This window comes from Terrapene carolina, unplaced genomic scaffold, assembly GCF_002925995.2.
Source record: "Terrapene carolina triunguis isolate 2854851 unplaced genomic scaffold, T_m_triunguis-2.0 Scaffold97, whole genome shotgun sequence".
Lineage (NCBI taxonomy): Eukaryota > Metazoa > Chordata > Testudines > Emydidae > Terrapene > Terrapene triunguis.
In genome coordinates this window covers 16,411,524-16,431,669 of record NW_020664448.1, presented here as the reverse complement: position 1 = coordinate 16,431,669, position 20,146 = coordinate 16,411,524, and the positions used below count along the sequence as shown (strand labels likewise).

The following is a 20,146-nucleotide window of genomic DNA, read 5'->3' as shown; positions in this document are numbered from 1 at the left end:
GCCGTGTTAGTCTGGATCTGTAAAAAGCAACAGAGGGTCCTGTGGCATCTTTAAGACTACCTTCCTCACACAGCCTTCCTCACACAGGTGCTGCCATATGGCCCAGCACCTTGAGGCATACCCGAGCGGTCAGGCTCTTACGTGCGTGATGAGGTCCGACATGGCTCAGAACCGGGACTCTGGCAGAAAGGCCCTGGCCTGAGTAGAATTGAGTAGTGCCCCTACAAACTATCTCCTGAACTGGGGTCAGGGTTGATTTCCACTTGTTTATAAGCAGGCCCAGATCCTGACAAGTGGCCCACACCAGATTGAGGCTGTGCAGAACCTGGGCTTGTGATCTGCCTCTGACAAGTCAGTCATTGAGGTATGTGTAGATCTATACCCCCTGACGTCTCAGGTAAGTGGCCACTACCGCTATACACTTTGTGAAGACCCTCAGAGCAGATGAAAGATCAAAGGGAAGCACCATGAATTGTAAACGGCATTGGCCCACTACGAATCGGAGGAATCTCCTGTGTCCATGGAAAATAGAAATGTGGAAACAAGAAACGGATCCAGAGAGGGGATGATGGAGGCCAGGGAGACCATGCGGAACTTCAACTTCTTGAGATATTTGTTGAGGCGATGCAGGTCTAGGATGGGTCTGAAGCTGCCTTTGGCCCAGGGGTCGGCAACGTTTGGCTCGCGGCTCACCAGGGTAAGCACCCTAGCGGGCTGGGCCAGTTTATTTACCTGCTGACGCGGCAGGTTCGGCCGATCGCGGCCCCCACTGGCCGCGGTTCGCTGTCCCGGGCCAATGGGGGCGGCGGGAAGCCGCGGCCAGCACATCCCTCGCCTGCGCCACTTCCCGCCACCCTCATTGGCCCGGGACGGCGAACCGTGGCCAGTGGGGGCCGCGATCGGCCGAACCTGCCGCGTCAGCAGGTAAATAAACTGGCCCGGCCCGCTAGGGTGCTTACCCTGGCGAGCCGCGTGCCAAACATTGCCGACCCCTGCTTTGGCCTTTGGGATTAGGAAATATTGGGAATAAACCCCCTTTCCCCTCATATCTTGAGGAACTTCCTCTACGGCTCCAATCTGTAGGAGTTTCTACCTCCTGGATGAGGTGTTGCTCATGAGAAGGATCCCTGAAAAGGGACAGGGAAGGAGGGATGGAGGAAAACTGCAGGGTGTAGCCAGTTGCAATGGTGTTGAGCTCCCACCGGTCTGAGGTAACCCGAGCCCATACAGTGAGGAAAGGAGACAAGCAGTTCAGAAACAGAAGGGGGGATGGATCCTGGAGCCAGACTGAAATACAGTCCTCGAGTGCACCCTCAAAATGCTGGCCCTGGGCCACCTGGGTGTCGTGCGGGCCCCAACTGGGCAGCTGGAGGATGACAGGGTGAGATGATGACATTTAAAACCTTTGTGTCTGTCCCTTCTCTTGTAGGAGCTCTGCCGTGGTGGACCCGAGAATCTAGGCGGTGGAGGCAGCCGGAAATGTCGGCCTGAGGCATGTACAGTCCCAAGGAGCAAAGTGTAGCACAGGAATCTTTCAGTTCGTGCAGCCAGGTATCCATTTGCTCTGAAAACAGAACTTTGCCCTCAAATGGAAGGTTCTGAATGGACTGCTGCACTTCTTGGGACAGCCATAAGTTGCGTCTCATGGATACAGCGTAGGCCATTGACCTGGTCGCCAAATCAGCCGCATCCAATGCCATCTGGAGAGAGGCTCTAGCTACCGTTCTACTCTCCTTCAGGATGGATGCAAACTCCTGTCCAAGTTCTTGTGGCAGGGAGTCCTTACATTTACTCAATGAATCCCAGATATTGTAATTATATCTCCCCAACAACGGCTGCTGGTTAGATATTCTAGGTTGGAGACTGACAGTAAAATAAATGTTTCCCCCAAAGAGGTCCAATTTTCTAGCGTCCTTATTTTTAGGTGTGGCGCTTGCCTGTCCTGCTCATTTGCAGCAAACACTACCAGAGATGCTGGAGGTGGGTGTGAATATAAATATTCACAGCGTTTGGCAAGCACATAAAATTTCTTTTCTGCCCTCTTAGACATTGGTGGCAAAGGGGACGGGGTCTGCCAAAGGGCCTTGGCCACTTTCAGCACCCCTTCATGCACTGGCAGCATACCTTAGAGAGTGCTGCAGCCACCAGTATGGCAAAGAGGCTATGTGTTGGCTCTGAGCTCTTCCTGGTGGGCCGAAAGTCATCTGGTGGGAGTGGGTGGGAGGAACCTGCAACTGCCTCGTCCGGGGATGAGAAGGATGACGACAATACCAAGGGAGGCGCTGTGGCACCTTCTACCGGGAAGTCTCTCTTGGACCGACACTTGCCCTTCAGTACCAGCATCAGAGACCAAGTCTGGCTCCTTCACCAGTGCAGGCAGTGCCACGGACTGCTTCTCGGATGTGGCTGCGGATGATCAGTGAGAGTACAGGTCTGGCATCATGGGGAGCTGCGGGTCCAGCTCTAAAGTCCAGTGCCCAGGCTGACCAATGCTTCTGAGGCTGCGAACTGAACTCCCCCTCCGACTCCGAGGAGGACTCCTCCCTCGGGGATCATGGCGGGGCTGTCAGTGCCTCCCTTTGTCAGCCCTGACAAGAGGCCGGAAAGCAGTGCTAAGAGGAAGGTGACCGGCAGCGTTCCGGAGAACGGTACCGCGTAGGCAGGGACCAGAGTCGAGATGGTGGAGAGTGGCACCGAGCTGGAGACCACGTCGAGGACCTTCGAGGAGTCAGCGATTGGTGCTGCAGCATCACCAACTGTTGCCGAGAGGAGGGCAGCTGGTACCGGGAGTTTGATGACTGACACTGCAAGGTCAGTGAGCCACATCATGAAGCTCGAGAGCGCGAACATGGAGCCGGTGACCTGGGCCGCGGGATCGGAGACCGTAGTTGTGGTACAGGAGATCAGGGCCGTGATGTGACAGACTGGTGCCATGACTCTGGGACCAGCAACGACCGAATGCCCATTGCGGTGGTCCCATGGAGAGCTTCCATTTGGAAGGAGGAGCCTTCGCTGACACTGTAGCTCACTGGAGATCCCGTTGGTAAGCGGTACTGGGAGGGCCATGAGGTCCCTGGCCACCTGAAATGCCTCTGGCATCGAAGGAACCGTTATATGTAGGGGTCCCCTACCGCTCCCAGGAGTGTGAGGTAGTTCCCTGGATAGGATCGGGTGAAGAGGCTGCCCCTTGCCACTCCACAGAAGGCAGGTGGCCCGACACAGGTCATTTATCTGCCCTCCCTTTCCTGTCCTTGCTCAGTGCCGGGGAGCACCCCCGCTGTTTTTTGCACCTCTTTCTTGGCATCAGCGATGGCGAATGGTGCCAGGGTGAGCCCAGTGCCGGTGGAGCATTCCGTACCAATGCGAACATGCCCAGTGCAGAGTCAGAATGGGATGATTCTGAAGCCGGTCTCAGAGCCGCCTCCATCAGGAGGGCTTTCAAACAGATACCTCTGTCCTTGGTCTAAAGTTCTTACGAATTCTGCCCTTATCTTAAACGTGCGTCTCCCCCAAACACTTCAGACAGCTTCTATAGGAGTCACTGACCAGCATAGGCTTATGGCAAGCGGAACACAGTTTGAAACCCGGGGACTGGAACATGCTACATCCCTGGGATGATGTCCCTAATGGGACCATTAACTAACTCTAACTTACTAACTACAAAATACTAACTCTATTGAACAACTATATACAAGAAATTATGACAGAGAACCACTGTAAGCACTTGCAGTCGCAAGAGGAAAGGCGTTCCAGCAACTGTCACAGGCGGTAAGAAGGAACTGAGAGGGCACAGGTCCAGCAACTGTCACAGGCGGTAAGAAGGAACTGAGAGGGCACAGGGCCGGCGGCACCTCATATACCGGTGCATGAGCGCAAGGCTCCAGAAGGTACCAGGCTCAGCCCTACAGATACCACTAAGGCAAAAATCTCCAGCAGCCACATGGGCACGCACACCTAACATAGCATCAACATGAACAAGCACTTGAAGAACTCCTCCATTTTCTGCAAAGCAAACATGTGAAAGTTCTCCCACTTCCTGAATATCTAAAATATGAGCCTAGTTCTCACCAGTGCAGCATGTACACAGCACTTCACTCATGAATATTTAAAGAAGCTGTTTAGTGACAGGGAAAATAACTGCTAAATTCTGGCAGAATAAAATGGTCAATTAAAAACACACACAACTCTTGTAAAGAAACTAACAGTGACCCATATGAGAACCCACTATACCAATCTAATTTTTCTCTTCCCTTAGATAACATAACTCCACATAGCATATAAAGTACTGAAAAGACTATCACTGTCTTGAAATGTAAGAAAATGAATCTGAGTCTGTGTCATGCGGATCACTGTTGAACCTGTTGGTTAAAGCGAATTCCTGTAAACAAAATAATAATTAGAATGTATGTAGCATTTTACATTTTCAAAGCACTATATGATCACCAGGGTCCTGATTCTGATCTCGCACTAGTGTAAACCTATCAACTTCAACTGAGTTGCTCCTGATTTACAACGGTTTTAAATCAAAATAAGATCTAGCCAATTAAGCCTCTCAACACACCTGTATGACAGGTATTATTTATCCTTATTTTACAAATTAGGAAACAAACAGTGAGGGTAAGCGAATTGCCCAAGCACACATATACCTAGACATATCTCATATAGGCTCCTGTTTCTAGTTTAAACTAAATAACTGTTTAGGGCTGTCGATTAATCGCAGTTAATTCACGCGATTAACTCAAAAAAATTAATCGTGATTAATCACACTGCTAAACAATAGAATACCAATTGAAATTTATTATATATGTTGGATGTTTTTCTACATTTTCATATATATTGTATTCTGTGTTGTATTTGAAATCAAAGTGTATATTATTTTTATTACAAATATTTGCACTTAAAATGATAAACAAAATAAATAGTATTTTTCAATTCACCTCATACAAGTACTGACTGTAGTGCAATCTTTGTCATGAAAGTGCAACTTAAAACGTAGAATTTTTTTGTTACATAACTGCACTCAAAACCAAAACAATGTAAAACTTCAGAGCCTACAAGTCCACTCAGTCCTACTTCTTGTTCAGCTAATCGCTAAGACAAACAAGTTTGTTTACATTTACAAGAGATAATGCTGCCCTCTTCTTATTTACAATGTCACCAGAAAGTGAGACTAGGCATTTGCATGGCACTTTTGTAGCCGGCATTGCAAGGTATTTACGTGCCAGATATGCTAAACATTTGTATGCCCCTTCACTCTTCTGCCACCATTCCAGAGGACATGCTTCCATGCTGTTGATGCTCATTAAAAAAATAATGCATTAATTAAATTTGTGACTGAACTCCTTGGGGGAGAACTGTATGTCCCCTGCTCTGTTTTACCTGCATTCGGCCATATATTTCACGTTATGGCAGTCTCGGATGATGACCCTGCACATGTTGTTCATTTTAAGAACACTTTCACAGCAGATCTGACAAAACGCAAAGAAGGTACCAATGTGAGATTTCTAAAGATAACTACAGCACTCGACCCAAGATTTAAGAATCGGAAGTGCCTTCCAAAATCTGAGATGGCCAGGGTGTGCAGCATGCTTTTAGAAGTCTTAAAAGAGCAACACTCTGATGCAGAAACTACAGAACCCAAGCCACCAAAAAAGAAAATCAACCTTCTGCTGGTGGCATCTGACTCAGATAATGAAAATGAACATGCGTCGGTCCACACGGTCTGCTTTGGATCGTTATCAAGCAGAACCAGTCATCAGCATGGATGCATGTCCCCTGGAATGGTGGTTGAAGCATGAAGGGACATATGAATCTCTAGTGCATCTGGCACCTAAATATCTTGTGACGATGGCGACTACAGTGCCACGAGAACACCTGTTCTCACTTTCAGGTGACATTGTAATCAAGAAGCGGGCAGCATTATCTCCCGCAAATGTAAACAAACTTGTTTGTTTGAGCGATTGGCTGAACAAGAAGTAGGACTGAGTGGACTAGCAGGCTCTAAAATTTTACATTGTTTTATTTGTGAATGCAGTTTTTTTGTACATAATTCTACATTTGTAAGTTCAACTTTCATGATAAAGAGACTGCACTACAGTACTTGTATTAGGTGTATTACTATTTATTTTGTTTTTTTTACTGTGCAAATGCTTGTAATAAAAATTTAATATAAAGTGAGCACTGTACACTGTGTATTCTGTGTTGTAATTGAAATCAATATATTTGAAAATGTAGAAAACATCCAAAAATATTTAAATAAATGGTATTCTATTATTGTTTAATCGTGTGAGGGTTACTTGTCTCTATCAGCTTATTAGGTCCTCACTGCCCCCCCCCCAACATAGGGACCCTGAATGGCGTAAGGAGAACCTCTTATGTTGGGGGCAGTGGAGTGATACTGGTGTCTGTCATATTCCTCTCCCTAATTAACCCAGGACTTTGCGGTATTAGGAGTGCTTGGTTCTCTCCAACCCCATCCCAAGTTGAATCTAAGGGGATGTCTACACAGCCCACAGCAGCAAGTCTCCGAGCATGCCTCCTCTCTAGGTTTCAGAACCAGAGCTCCATCCCAAGCTGCAACTTCAAACAGCCATTTTTACAGAACTACCACAAGCCTGAGTCTATCAACCGGGCTGGGAGGCTCGCTCCCAAATGCTGTGTAGACATACCCTCAGAGGCCCTAGTGCAGTTTCCATATGACACATAAGCTAAGGAGCTGTTCTATTCAGCAGCCAGGTCTGGTTCTGCCTCATGCTTCCCCATCATACTGAGTCAGAGTAAGTTTAATACACTATCATTTTGCTAAGTAAATACCATTCCAAGTGCTCCTTGTCCTCTTTTGCTGTCAGACTACATTACTTGGCTGCTGGATCAGACAAGAATTATAAGTTAAGTGTGGTTTACCTGTTAGATAGCACAGCTCAGGGATCAGGTGGACAACACGTGGTTCAACAGTGCTATTCTGCTTACTTTTCAATCGGCTAACCAGCATAGGCTGATTTAGGTCAGTCAGGACTATATCATACTGCTGTAAGGTGAAATATTATTGAGGAAAAGGTTAATCAGGAGACACTGCACCACATTCCAGATAATTAGTCAAATCTGCTCATAAGCTGCAAGCTATTCCAGTGGCTGTGTTCTGGACTGTACAATAAAGACCAAATTAATCTTGTCCACACATAGAGATACATGCACTCCCCCACTCCGGAGGTACAAAGGGGAAGGAAAGCAGACTTTCCCAACCACATGGGATTCCTCTTGTGTAGATTTCAGAGTAGCAGCCGTGTTAGTCTGTATCCGCAAAAAGAACAGGAGTACTTGTGGCACCTTAGAGACTAGAGGAATTCCTGTGTGGTAAAACTGGCATAGATACTTCTAAACCAGTCATTCCTTACTCTCCCGATGTATAAGGCATACAGTGCAAGAGCTGAAGCAGGCAGTGCTTCAGCTATCCCCAGCTCAGGGGATCGATCCTCAGGAACCACAGCTAACTCGACATAATTCACAACAGGCCTGAGACTGTTCTAAATTGCACCAGTTATCAAAATCAGCCCCCAGGATTAGGGGGAAGGGCAGAGAGTGGGGTCCAGTACACTGAGAATCTAGCCCTACATTTTTATCCTGTGCTTCTAACATCATTCAAAACTACTCTCTGGAAAGATATTGGGCCTGATTCCACTGAGTGTTAATCGCTACCAAATAGGAATTGCTAATATTTTACACAGGTCTAAATACCTACACAAGGTACAAGGCAGTACAGAATCTTAAGTTTTCTTATACGACATTTTCTGCTACTGTTCTCATGCTGCCGCCACCATCAGCTACTATATTCCTTTTCTGGTTTCCACGTGTATTTAGAATAATCTTTTGCTTCCACTGAAAGTGATTCCTGACCAACCAAAAGGGATAAGAATGAAGTATTGTCTTCTCTGCATATCAGCATGCCAATCCCTATCTTTCTGTATTTTCTTGTATTTGTAAAGAACCAGTTCATATTATAAAGACAGAGGTTCTAATTCACCATCACCTCCAAAACAACTCAGACACTAACAAAGGAGAAAATGGAACCAAAATGCATAAAGTGACTTTATACCTATAGACATAAAGGGAGGTATCTGACTAGCTAGCTACTTTATACATCTGCATCAATAATTACAATGAAAGGCCAGATTCTGTTATCAGTTATACCAGTATAAATCAGGAGCAACTCCACAGAAATCAGTGGAGTTACTGGAGCTACTCTGGCACGAACAATAAGACCATTCAGGAAGAGTATATTTGAAGGTACAAGGCCAAATGCACCCAACAAGTGTAAAAGTCCCAATTTTATCTTTTGGCCTAATTAAACCTTTAAATGAAAAGCAGTAATACTTTACCTCGATCTAATGTCTCAAAATATGATTAGGATAGGATGCCTGCGATAAGACCAAATGTAAGCCTGCCCCTTAAACATATGAACAAGGGCAAAGATGGATGATAATGGCATTCTAACTACTGTGCAGTTGTGTTTCCAGCACCGGAACTAATGAAATATAACACCTTTTATTGTGTATTGTACACGCAGCATCTTAAGAGTATGAGCAGATTTTTTCCATATTAGCATGTTTAAGTGCTTTGAAGCATATTAAACACAAAAAGGGACTATTTCTAGTCTTATTGTACATTGGTAATATAGATTTTTAGATATTTTTAGATATTTAAAATTACTTTTACTAATACACTGTGCAATATAGTAGCGATGAGTGTGAAAATGCTTTTTGCCACACTCTAAGTGTACTCATGATTTTATGCATGTTCATAAAGTGCTTTAAATATATAAGTACCATGTAAGTGTGAAACATCATTATTCTTAGGATTTCACTGTAACTTATTTTTTATGCATGTATGTTTATGGATGGAGCGATGTTTGCTCTTACTTGCCAAGAGCACTCTGTCCTGAGCATACTTTAAGACAATGGAACAAGTAAAAGTTCTGTTACTTTTCATAAGAGGTTAAGCCAAACGCTCTAATATATATAATGCTGTTAATAATATTTCACACTTATAAAGAACTATTTCATCTTCAAAACACTTTACAAACAGTTCCTCATCCTAGAACCTGGCAAAGAGTTACCAGAGTCTATTAGTAAAAGTAATTTTAAACATCCAAATGTAACAGTACTGTATTTCCAATGTACATCATACTACTAAAAATGGTTCCTTTTTTGTGTTTAATATAGAAAACCTTGGTCATACTTGCCACAATTACAGCGCCAGTACATTCAGAAGCGACAATACAATTAAAAAAAAATTTATATTATTTTGTAACAGCTTCCTAGTTTTTAACCTACCTGCTTATAATAATCAACGTAAGAGATTTCAGTGCCATCACGTTTTGGAAATGTGTCAGTTGGCTTCACACACCAGTCAATATCATCAATACGGTAGGTTTTATTATTATATCTGTGAAAATGCAGAATAAGTGAGGGGATTTAATTGCTTGGCCTGTTTAAGTGTGGTATAAATGACTGTAGTTATAAGCCTTCTCCAGTACAGAGAGTTGTCCATTTGGAAATATGTGGGAGGAAGTTTAGAATGACACAACAAATATTATCAGTATATCGCCTAACAGTTGTATGTGATGTTGTCTTCTATATTTTCTCAAAGGATAAAGCTTGCACCTTTAATGAATTTTCAGTAGTACAATAAAAACTTTAAAAAAAATCTTATCAAATATTACTGCAAACCAGACTGATTAATTTACAAAAGACAGTTTTAACATAGATGTACCAGTAGATACATATTTACTCTAATAACTTGGTGATCACTTTAACTACACTGAATTATGTTTTAAAAAAATCTAAGGCTCCAAACCAGCAAAGACATATGCATGCATTAATTTTATCTACTGCAAGTATTCCCATTGAGGCCACTGGAATTACTCACAGCACCCTAAAAATAATGACATACATATGTCTTTGCAGGATCAGTGTGCAAGCTTTGAAGTCATCAAATTCAAGGAGTACATATCCATCACTCCTTCCAGGCCAGAAGGAAGAGGTGCCGCAAGAGCAATCCAAACAGGGAGACTAAACAGACTAAAATGGTGTGCTACCTAGTCCCAACAGGGGTTGAACAGTGGCCCAACATCAGACACCAGAAGGTTCTGTTTAAAAATCAGAATAAAAAAAGAAAGCTAAGAGTCACACTGTGGTACATGTAGCAGGCAAAGGAAATCAAAACCCTGTACAAATCCAGGTTCTGCTGGGGTGTTTTGGCTTCTCCCACTCCAATTCCCACAGAACAGGAGGATCATGCAGGGGGAAGGGTCAATAATGGCCAGCTCAATCTTCTAGAGACAGTAAGGTCACAGTGAGGGGAGAAAACTGATGGCCCACTGTCCCTTCAAAGGGCAGCAATACCGTGATAGGGAGGCTCCCTCTTAAAGACACTTCCCATAGGAGGTTCTTTTTCTGGCAGAGACACCCAATGCACTCCCACATGAGGTACATATCCTTGTGACCTGGACATGCCTCCAATATCCTCCCAAACCAGGCTAATAGCCACACAAACGAGCAGCTCTCCCCCACATACATTATCCACCTCCACATTTGTCCTCTTCATGGGACACTCCGCTTTCTTTCATGCTCTCCTGCTTTTGCAGATCTTTCTACTGCAAGACACACCTATAATCCTTAATAGACAGCCATCTCCTGCCTCATGAACACTTAGTTTATGAATGACATAAGAAACCACTATAACTTTTAACATAGACTACCACTTTTTAAGTAGAAAGAAGTGCAAAAAGCCACTATGTACAAATAGTTCTAGTTGACAGGACACCTAAGTCAACAGAACAGCAAAATAAATAGTGATGTCTTTACCTCGTAAGCACAATAAGCCCTACCAGCTCCTTTTCACATGTTTGTATGAAGCACGCGCTGTCAATCCTGGTATACAGACTTGTCATGAATTCCAGAACAGTCTCACTGCGAAGGACTTTATGGCTCACGTCAGCACTTAACATCACTCTGTTCTCAAACTGTGTAATGGAAACAGCAAATCCTGGCCAAAGAGTCAGTCTTACGGAATGCAAAGAAAAATATTTAAAATAACTATTTTTGAATTAACACATATTTAACAATGTAGGTCCACTTCCACCATCTTGGCTGCCATGTGTTTAAAATTAAGTTTTGCATATTTATTGCTACACAAACATGCAAGACGTATAACCTCTCTCTCTTCTCACACTGGTAATACAAAGAGTATCATCACTGGTTTGCCTAGCTCCTGCTGCTCTGCCTTATGGTAGCGACTCTGTACCCAAGTTCCTGCTGCAATTTGTATTAATAATTCAGCACATCCTAAGAATTAAAATAATAAATCCTCTGTGTGATGGCAGGGATTCTGTTCAAACACAAGGCTCAGACATTAAAACTATTCTCCAGCATGATGTACTGGAAAGGGTTTACATGTTACCATAAACTGTTATCAGAAAATTCTAGAATTAAGGGGAGGAAAAAACCCAAAAACCTTACTTGTGCTGGGGAATTTCCACCGGGTCTGAAGGACTGTAGAAGTTCCGTCCAACTTGGCACATGGACAGCTTTTTCAAAACCCTATGTATTAATGCATATTTTTCAACACATCACACAACAAGTATAATTCTTAGAACACACTGAAAATAGATGATATTTTAACTCATTATTAGATCATTAAATTTTAAGTTAACCAAATTCACAACAGAAGTCTCAAATCTAGCTATATTCTTTACTCCTAGGGGAATTCTGCACCAAAAAAATTAAAAATTCTGCTCACAATATTTTAAAATTCTGCAAAATTCTGCATATTTCATTTGTTAAACTAACACAATATAATCATGCTAGTTTCAATTATTTTGGTAATTTATTTAAATTACAATACAATGGATGGAGAATGGGAGTGGGGAGCATGGGAGGAAATCCCCAAGCCACCTTTGTCTAATAGTAATGTAGTTAGGTTTGACCCTTTACTTTGAATTATTAGTCAACACAAATATATGCAGCCATATGCTCAGTGTTACATCATAGGCAACTGAAGAGCAAGTGAGGGTTGGGGAATCAAACTCACAATTTATATTGGCTATGGACCATCTCCAGAAAGGTCAGTAGCAAACAGTTCATGGAGCACATTTTGATAGGAAATTTTTTCAGTCCAAAAATTTAGAACAGTTCTAATCACTAAAGCACCATAAGCCTTTATAAGGCCACACTGTCCTTTATAATAAGGCTCCTTTAGACCACTCTGGCAACATAAAGGAGCTTTAAAACTTTTACACCTGTTTTATACTCCTGGGGGAAATTCACTAAGAACAATGGGTACAATTCTGCTCTGCCTGAGGGGACAGAGCCTGCTCCATGCCTACCACTCCACGCTGAGCGTGCCGCAATAGCAAGCGAGAGGGACAGAATGTCTCTCACTCTCTCTCTCTCACACACACACACACACACACACACACGACTGCCCAGCCTCCTCCTCACCCCCGTCTCTACCGGCTGCTCTGGGCGCCTGAACCAACGTGTCTGCACTGCCAGGGAAGGGCACATGACTACTCCTGCGGCCTCCCTTTGCTTCCCCATCAGAAGTCACTTTTCTGCAGTGAAGCAAAGAAATCTGCGAAGGTCATGAATTCTGTGTGCAGAATTCCCCCAGGAGTAATTTTTCAAACGAAGCTATCTTCTAGAAACTGCTCAGGTTTCAAGACAGCAATCTGGACCTGAAAATTAAACTATATCTAGTAAATCTCACAATCTACTGTGCAAGAAAAAAAATTAAAAAGAAAAAGACCACATCCAGATCAGTGACACATAGTCAAAAGGAAAAAAAGGGGCAGTTCAGAAACCAATATCAGCTATAATACCTTAGTACAAATTGGAAATACTGCAAGAGTTCAGGACAACAGTAGCTAGTACTACCCCATTCTATTGAAAGGTCTAATGCACAATTGATAACTGAAGTCAAAAAGTCTGTGTGGTGGCGATATACAAACACTTGGTATGGGGGCAATGAGGCCACACAGCTGTGAGATTTGATTAAGACATAGTTGAGTTATACCTGCATTATGGAATGCAAGAAATGAATTCATTCCAATGGTTCTTATAAAAGAAAAAACATGTCCTTTAACAAATGCACACAATTCCATTAATTCCATATACTGAGCTATTCATGTGTTAAGGAAGTGTAGAATCTCTAAAAATGTGACCATCTTCAAAATTCAAGTGGAAATCACTACTGCTGCCCAAAACTCTGGACATAAATAAAGTTTTAAATAATAGGTAATACTACTACATTATGACAGTATCACATTTATGTTGACACTTTCAGCAGAAGCACTTATATTTTCTATAACTACTTCTGGCAATTAATATTTCATAACAAATTTTTTTTACTACGTACAATACACCAAGAGATTTTCAACCCACATTTTTACAACTTGAACAATTGAAAAAGTCAGATGCTGCTAGATATGCAACTTTTTAGAAGTTTAATTTTCACACCCTTTTTTATAAGGCCATGTTTTTATGCTCCATCTTTAACAGTTAATCTAAAACAAACACTTTCAAAACCACTTACTTTTTGAAGATGATATTGAAAAACTGAATGCACACAGGGGAACTTGATGCTAGCTGATTTGTTAGTGTAATGGTGATATTTACAGTCTCACCTCTTTTCGTTACACTCACTAATTCTGTAACCTAAGAAAAAATTCAAAACACATACATATAATATCCAATCCACAACTTTCCTTGAATATAGAATAGTAGCTGTAAAAGTCTAGCTGCCCAAAAATGTATCCTATATTACTTTTCAGATAATTTGTCTTTTCATCGATTTTCTGGGATCAGGAAGTTAATCTTCACAACAAGGACTATAACTAATGCAAAAATTAACTGGGCAGGCAGGCCTTCGACAAACATATCCAGAGCACTGTGTTTATTGGCACAATCTTTACTCTCCCAAAGATAGAGCTTTCCTACAATGCAAAGGTCACTGATAATTTAAAATTTATTTCTGTGCCAGAAAACTACTGCTACAGCATAACCCAGAAGAAGCTAAAGGGTTGTGGCATTTTCTTCCATAAACCCATTTAAACAGGTCCTTGGTTTACAAGTCTTTTTCTCCCACTTACTCACCTTTTGTTCCAGTAATATGTTTCAAACTGCAGACTATTGGAACACTAGCAATATTACTAAAAAACTTAAGACTGAGCAGTGCTTGTAAGGCCACCAAACACTGGGAAATACAACTAAAGTGCAATAGCAATTTTAATATGGCAAAGTGAAGCCACTTCAGTGTGCTATGTGAAGCCCCAGAAAATAAAGAACTGTACACCATAGTTCTGTCTTTTTCTACTTTTTAAAAAACATATTGTATTTTCAAGCTTTGAAAAGTGTTAGATTGACAGACCTGGAAACTGAAACCCTCTATTAGCTTAACAGACATAACAAACAGTTGAAATGGGAGCTATGCTCAATTAAAGATTGCCAGCATGTATGCATACATGCAGCACTAATGAAATGCAGGCACCTCTGGGTAGAAGGACAGAAGTCAGACAAGACAACCAGCATGTAAAACTCTACACATCAGAAGATGGTGGCCAGGGGAATTTTGGCCAAGGACATCATTACAGTGCCATCTTTAGTGTCCTCACAAAGCGGACAAGCCTCAATTTTTAAAGCTCCACATACAATAAAATGCATGGAATTCAATACATCTACCTTGGAAGATGATTAACTGAACTGATCCTGTTATTTCAATTTTAGTGTTTAGCTCACTAAACCATCCCCTCCAGCAGATGTTGCCAATACCAAACAAACTTCAGATAAGAGGAGATGGCTTGGTCACAAAATTATTTGAACTCTTTTAAACAAATAAAACAAAAGGTTTTGGGGAGGGGATAGTTTCAGCCTGCCAACACAAAGGTCATAATTAAAATGACTGCGGCTTTGTGGTAATGCAACAGTGCACAAGAGGCTTATCTTCACCTGATTTTCCAGCTTTTGAGAAAGAAAAAGGATAGCTCCATCAAATGCTTTGGCTTTTCCAAGAAGTTCGGAATGGCTGTAAAGCAAAGCAAGGCGCAAGCGCCTTGATTCCAACTCTGGATTAAATGTTACATGGTATTGGTAAAGCTGCCATTCCCTGGGCAAGCCTAAGCTATATAGGTTTGTGACCACTTTCACTGGAATTCCACTGAAGCCTGAAACAGATAAGTAAGTTTATTTCTTTTAAGACAAATATTACTACCAAAAATATTTAAATCATATTACATGATTACAGGCAATACTTTATTGCCCAGTAACCTTAAGAAACAACACTAAGATCTTTTTGACAAGAAAGTCATCAAAATACAAATGCAAGTCAATCAAAATGAATGCCTTACCAACATCAATATAAGTAGATGGAACACAATGTCTAATGAAACATAAGATGATACAAATGGGCTGGAAAAAATAATTTCCCACTGCCAACATATGTTATTTTACAAAAATACACTAAAGATTAGTTTATTTCTCCCAATGAACTATTTGATGGTGACTGGCAAACGTACCGGACCTGTCAAAATAAATAATAATAAAGCTCCAAATAAATATGGTAATATGGGGTGGGTGGGTAACCAGCCTTTGATTTCTTATTCTGAAGGATCATGAAGACCAGACTTATGACCAATCACCAGGTTACACACAGAGAGATGCCCTAATGTGTACTGTTCTGGAGACATAACTAAGGAACCCTGCTGATGTCAGCTTGTAAGGGTTAGGTCAGATCAATCAATCGATCTCTCACTCTCTCTCTCTCTCTCAAAAAAGCAGTTTCATAAAATACTTATTACTACCATATTTTATATTCCAGACAAAGCATGACACATATAAATGGGGTCACTGTACTTAAGCAGAGCAATTTTGCTTTTAACTGTAAACCCAAACTGCTTTGCAGTATAATAAAACAGTACACCACCATGATGTAGCTGATTTTTTCTAAAATGTTCACTCATCCCAGTTATACTTGCCCCTTTGAAATGCATGCTGTTGTCTGACTAAGAAATAAAACTGTTTAATTCTGTATCATGTTCCATCCAAGGATCTCAAAGCACTTAAATATTAACGGATTAAGCCAGACAATACCCCTGTGAAGTAGAATGCTGTTATCTCCATTTTATAGATGGGGAGACATAGGCATAGAAGGCTTTATAAGTAGTTTACATAAAGTCACACAAAAAGTAAGAGGCAGATTCAGTAACAGAACACAGATCTGACTCCCGGTCCTTTGCTACACCCCTAAGATCACATTTCCATTCTAGTGGAATTTTTTGTTTAGCAGAGACTACGTTTTTCTATGAAAAAATAAAATCAAAATGCCCTCCTTGTTTGATAGACAACATTCTTGATCTTGAACAATGTTGAAAGTCAATCTTTGAATCAGTTTCTAAATACTTTCTAAATAAATTCTTCATTTAACAAATACAAGAGACATTTATTCCACATCTTTCTAGAGAAGCCATGTTTATTCTATTCTTTTTTTTAAAACTAAGATAAAGATTTTCTCTGGTTAGATATATTAATCCCTTGGATTCAACAGATCAAGAGCACCTGCCAGAAGAGCTAATGCAAAATGTATTGTGTTATGTCAGAGAAACTTAACTTCAGAAGCCGAGAAAGTTGAAATATCTCATACAAGTAACACAAAGAGAATTTACATGTCAAAAATTAGACATCTCTGAACATTCTCTTGACAACTGGAAACTACTGTAAGGGGCTGAAATCATATTCTGAGGTAAGGAGCACCTCAGCTCCAAGTTAAGGGCTCTCAGCACTTTGTACATGCATACTTTCATGTTCTCATGTACTAACCAAATACTGTGGGCTTGCTGCTGAAAGATATGGAGCTCTTGCAACTCACTGAAATCAATAGACTACTGGTACTCAGCACCTCCCCAAATCAGACCTTTAGAAGACAAGGCTAACCTGAAGGAAATGGAGTTACTCTACCTGTTTTACAGTCTTTCACATGTGCCATAGTCTCTCTAGTATTTACTCCCAAATCTTGAAAGTTACATCGGGTCTTTCCCCCTCTCTCCAGCAGTGTGCATCCAGAAACCCCAGCAGAAAGGCCATCTTGAACAGAAATGTGGAAAGAACTGTAAAATGTATTCATTCCCTGTAAATCCAGCAAAATAACTTAAGAATTCATAAATTTGGATACAGGTAGTTTTATAGCCTTCAGTGTACTAGCCTTCAATTTTTGTCAGCCTAATAGCAAGAATTAGGCTACGTAATTGGAATAGGTTTAACTGGATTTTATTTGGACAGCAGCACATAAAATATGTAATAATGAGATGCAAAAATCACGTTTTAATAACCAGAGCCTGAGCTACCACATGTTTGTCACAGCAGTATTTACAGCACCTTATTCTTAAAGTGGTTTAAAAAATAAATTCCTTTTTAAAGACAATGTCAAGATGTTTCCATATTTTTATACAAGACTTGCAACTCATTTATGTCTTTATACTTCATCCTGTTTATAATTTCACAATACATGTTAATAGATTCACTTAGAAAACAAACTACAGTGGTTAATAATAATAAAATACATTACCTATTATTAATATGTATTCTACTAGCACCAGGAGCCTCAGTCATGGACCAAGACTATTGTGCTATGCCCCGTACAAACAGAGAACAAATAGATAGTCCCTTCCTTCAAGAGTTTTCAAAGTAAAGTAAATAATGCAGTTGCCCTCTTACATCGCTGTGTAAGTTTTGTTGTTTCCCTGTGGCCACAGGAAGTTGAGGCTTCTTTCTCAGATTGCAGAGTCCTAACAGCCATGGGCTCGTCACCACTAGAACAATCCTATGAGATATGGATAAGGGATGTCCGTAAGATGGAAAATGGCTTAGTTACCAAAATAGTTACTCTGTAATAGCCCGTTGTCCTAATAATAGGATACGTTATCATGGAAGAGATGAAATTTCACTGCTGAAAGTCACCACGTACAGCACAGGTGATACTGTAAAGAAATTTCAATACTGCATAGAACAGACAGAGGCAGCTATTACAGAATAGAAATAACATTATCCCCAGCACATATTTAACTTTAAGCCTGTGCAGAAGTCCCCCATCCTTAAACACTTTCCTGATTAAGATAGATTGCTGAATCACAGCCTTAGTGAACTGAGATCATTTCATTCAGAGACCTACCCAAACAGAAGCAACAGAGAGGTACCAAACACTAGAAACAAATACAACCTGTCTACTACTTTAAAATCTTCAATTCACGAACACTAAGAGAATTCATTCTACAAAACAGCATTCTTCTGGTTTTTCAAGGGACGTTAACAGTAAGAGTTCTTTTTCTTTAGTATTTTATCCATGTAGTCACAAAAATACTGAGTCAAAAGAAAACAATTTTGGTGCTTAGTTTTGAATGGTAGAGGTCACCCCTTCTTGATAAGGCAGGCCTTTTTCACCCATTCTCTATTATAAAAACTAAACGCAGAGTGGCAGGACAGAAGGGGCACATGGACAAATTGTCCTGGAAGGACTATTAATTCCACCTTAAATGCAGGCCGCTGTTTTGCAATGTCGGTTAAAACCAGGCAGTATTCATGGTACAATTTTGTAGTTTGTGTCTTTCAAGGTTTACAAAGGAAAGCAGATAAGCTGCACAAAAGTGTGAATATTTCTGTATTTCTTGCCATTAGAGGAAGTGATATTAGACTTTTTTATTTTTTATTTCAGTGATTGATCCACAAAGATAAATTAAGTCATATGAAGGAATGAAATGGTGCTGGCCCTCAATTCACACTCAGTGTCAACAGCTACAAGAACCAGTTTCCACTCTCTGGCTCAGATACTTATACCCCACACAAGGGTGATTGGGGGCCACTGGGGAATGACACTGGGGAGAAAGGGGATGACCGCTGTCACTGATGAGCAAGGCAGGGTTCAGATACCACCCTGGTGGTCAGGGACAGGAATGAACCTGACCAGACAGCACAGAACAGGAAGTGCGGGATCTGTCCCGGCCCCGGGCCCCGCGAGGAGGACACAGGCGAAGGACACGCTGGAGACCTGACCGCTGGCCAGGGCAGAGGACACGGAGCACGTCACGGATACGAAGTACGCACCGGCCGCCGTGGGGAGCCAGGCTGCCCCGCGCTGCCGGCGGCGCCCGAGGGGGCTTGTCCCCGCGCTCGGACCCGCGCACGCCCGGTCATTTCCCTCGCAGAGGCACCGCGCGCCGCCCTGTGAGCAGGAAACACACAGACACGAGGGTGTGAAACACGCTGCCTGGGGCGGGGCCGTTACACCCGCGCGTTACCCAGCCCGCTGCCAGCGGCCGGGTCACCGCCAGGCTGGGCTGGGGCATCACCGGGCGGCGCCCACGCGGGGCGGGGCCGGAACCGGGGTGCCGGATGGGCTCTGGTGCGGGCTGGACGGCCCATGGCGAGCCGCAGCGGCTGCGACAGACGGGGAGACACCGGGTCCGCCTGCCTGGGTGTCCGGAGGCGCCTCAGGGCCTCGCCCTAGGCGCGGGTAGAGAACGGAGACTCCGCTCCGCGCGCGCTCACCAACCCCACCCGCAGCTGCCCCCGCGCTCCTCCGCACACACGTGACACTGCTGAAAGCCACGCCCCTCCAGCGGGGCTACCACGCCCGCTCTAGACTAGGCGCGTGATCCCCTGCAAGCCACGCCCCTCCCCACCCCTTGCTCCCCCTCAGTGATACGGCAGCACACGGGCCGGGGGAGTGCTGCAGCCACGTGACACCTCCAGGGGCAGGCTGGTCCTAGGGTTGAGCAGCCCCCTAGGGCAGGGCAGTGGGGCCTTCTCCGGCCCTAGGTTGGGAATGGGGAGAGCCCTGGGCAGGTGGCAGCCATACAGAGCCACAGCCCAGGAAAGACAGAGAGAGAGGGGGGAAACTATACTGCAGGCACGTTTAGGACATGGGGTGGCAATACCAGGGCACATCATGACATCACAGCCCCGCCCCAGGGTGCAGTGTCATGGTCACCACGAAATCACCTTGCAACTGACATGTCATGTCATGACAAAGTTGCTTCCTGAGATGTTACATTGTGACAAAGCCACCTCACACTGCTGTCACAACAGTCGCCTTGCGCTGCTGC

General features: G+C 42.9%; 1 protein-coding gene across 1 annotated transcript in view; it reads right to left on the bottom strand.

Moving 5' to 3' along the window:
* PIWIL4 (piwi like RNA-mediated gene silencing 4) overlaps positions 1-19,616 on the bottom strand; it is a 57,719-nt gene extending 38,103 nt beyond the window's left edge. The window contains exons 1-10 of the mRNA XM_026651622.1: positions 19,590-19,616; positions 19,146-19,263; positions 17,763-17,868; positions 17,007-17,132; positions 15,003-15,217; positions 13,591-13,712; positions 11,517-11,597; positions 10,863-11,060; positions 9,330-9,441; positions 6,904-7,027 (exon numbers count right to left, since the gene is read on the bottom strand). Coding sequence (XP_026507407.1) covers positions 6,904-7,027; positions 9,330-9,441; positions 10,863-11,060; positions 11,517-11,597; positions 13,591-13,712; positions 15,003-15,217; positions 17,007-17,132; positions 17,763-17,868; positions 19,146-19,235 — 1,174 coding nt within the window. The 5' untranslated portion in view covers positions 19,236-19,263; positions 19,590-19,616. The remainder of the gene's footprint in view (positions 1-6,903; positions 7,028-9,329; positions 9,442-10,862; positions 11,061-11,516; positions 11,598-13,590; positions 13,713-15,002; positions 15,218-17,006; positions 17,133-17,762; positions 17,869-19,145; positions 19,264-19,589) is intronic.
* Positions 19,617-20,146: the final 530 nt, after the last annotated feature.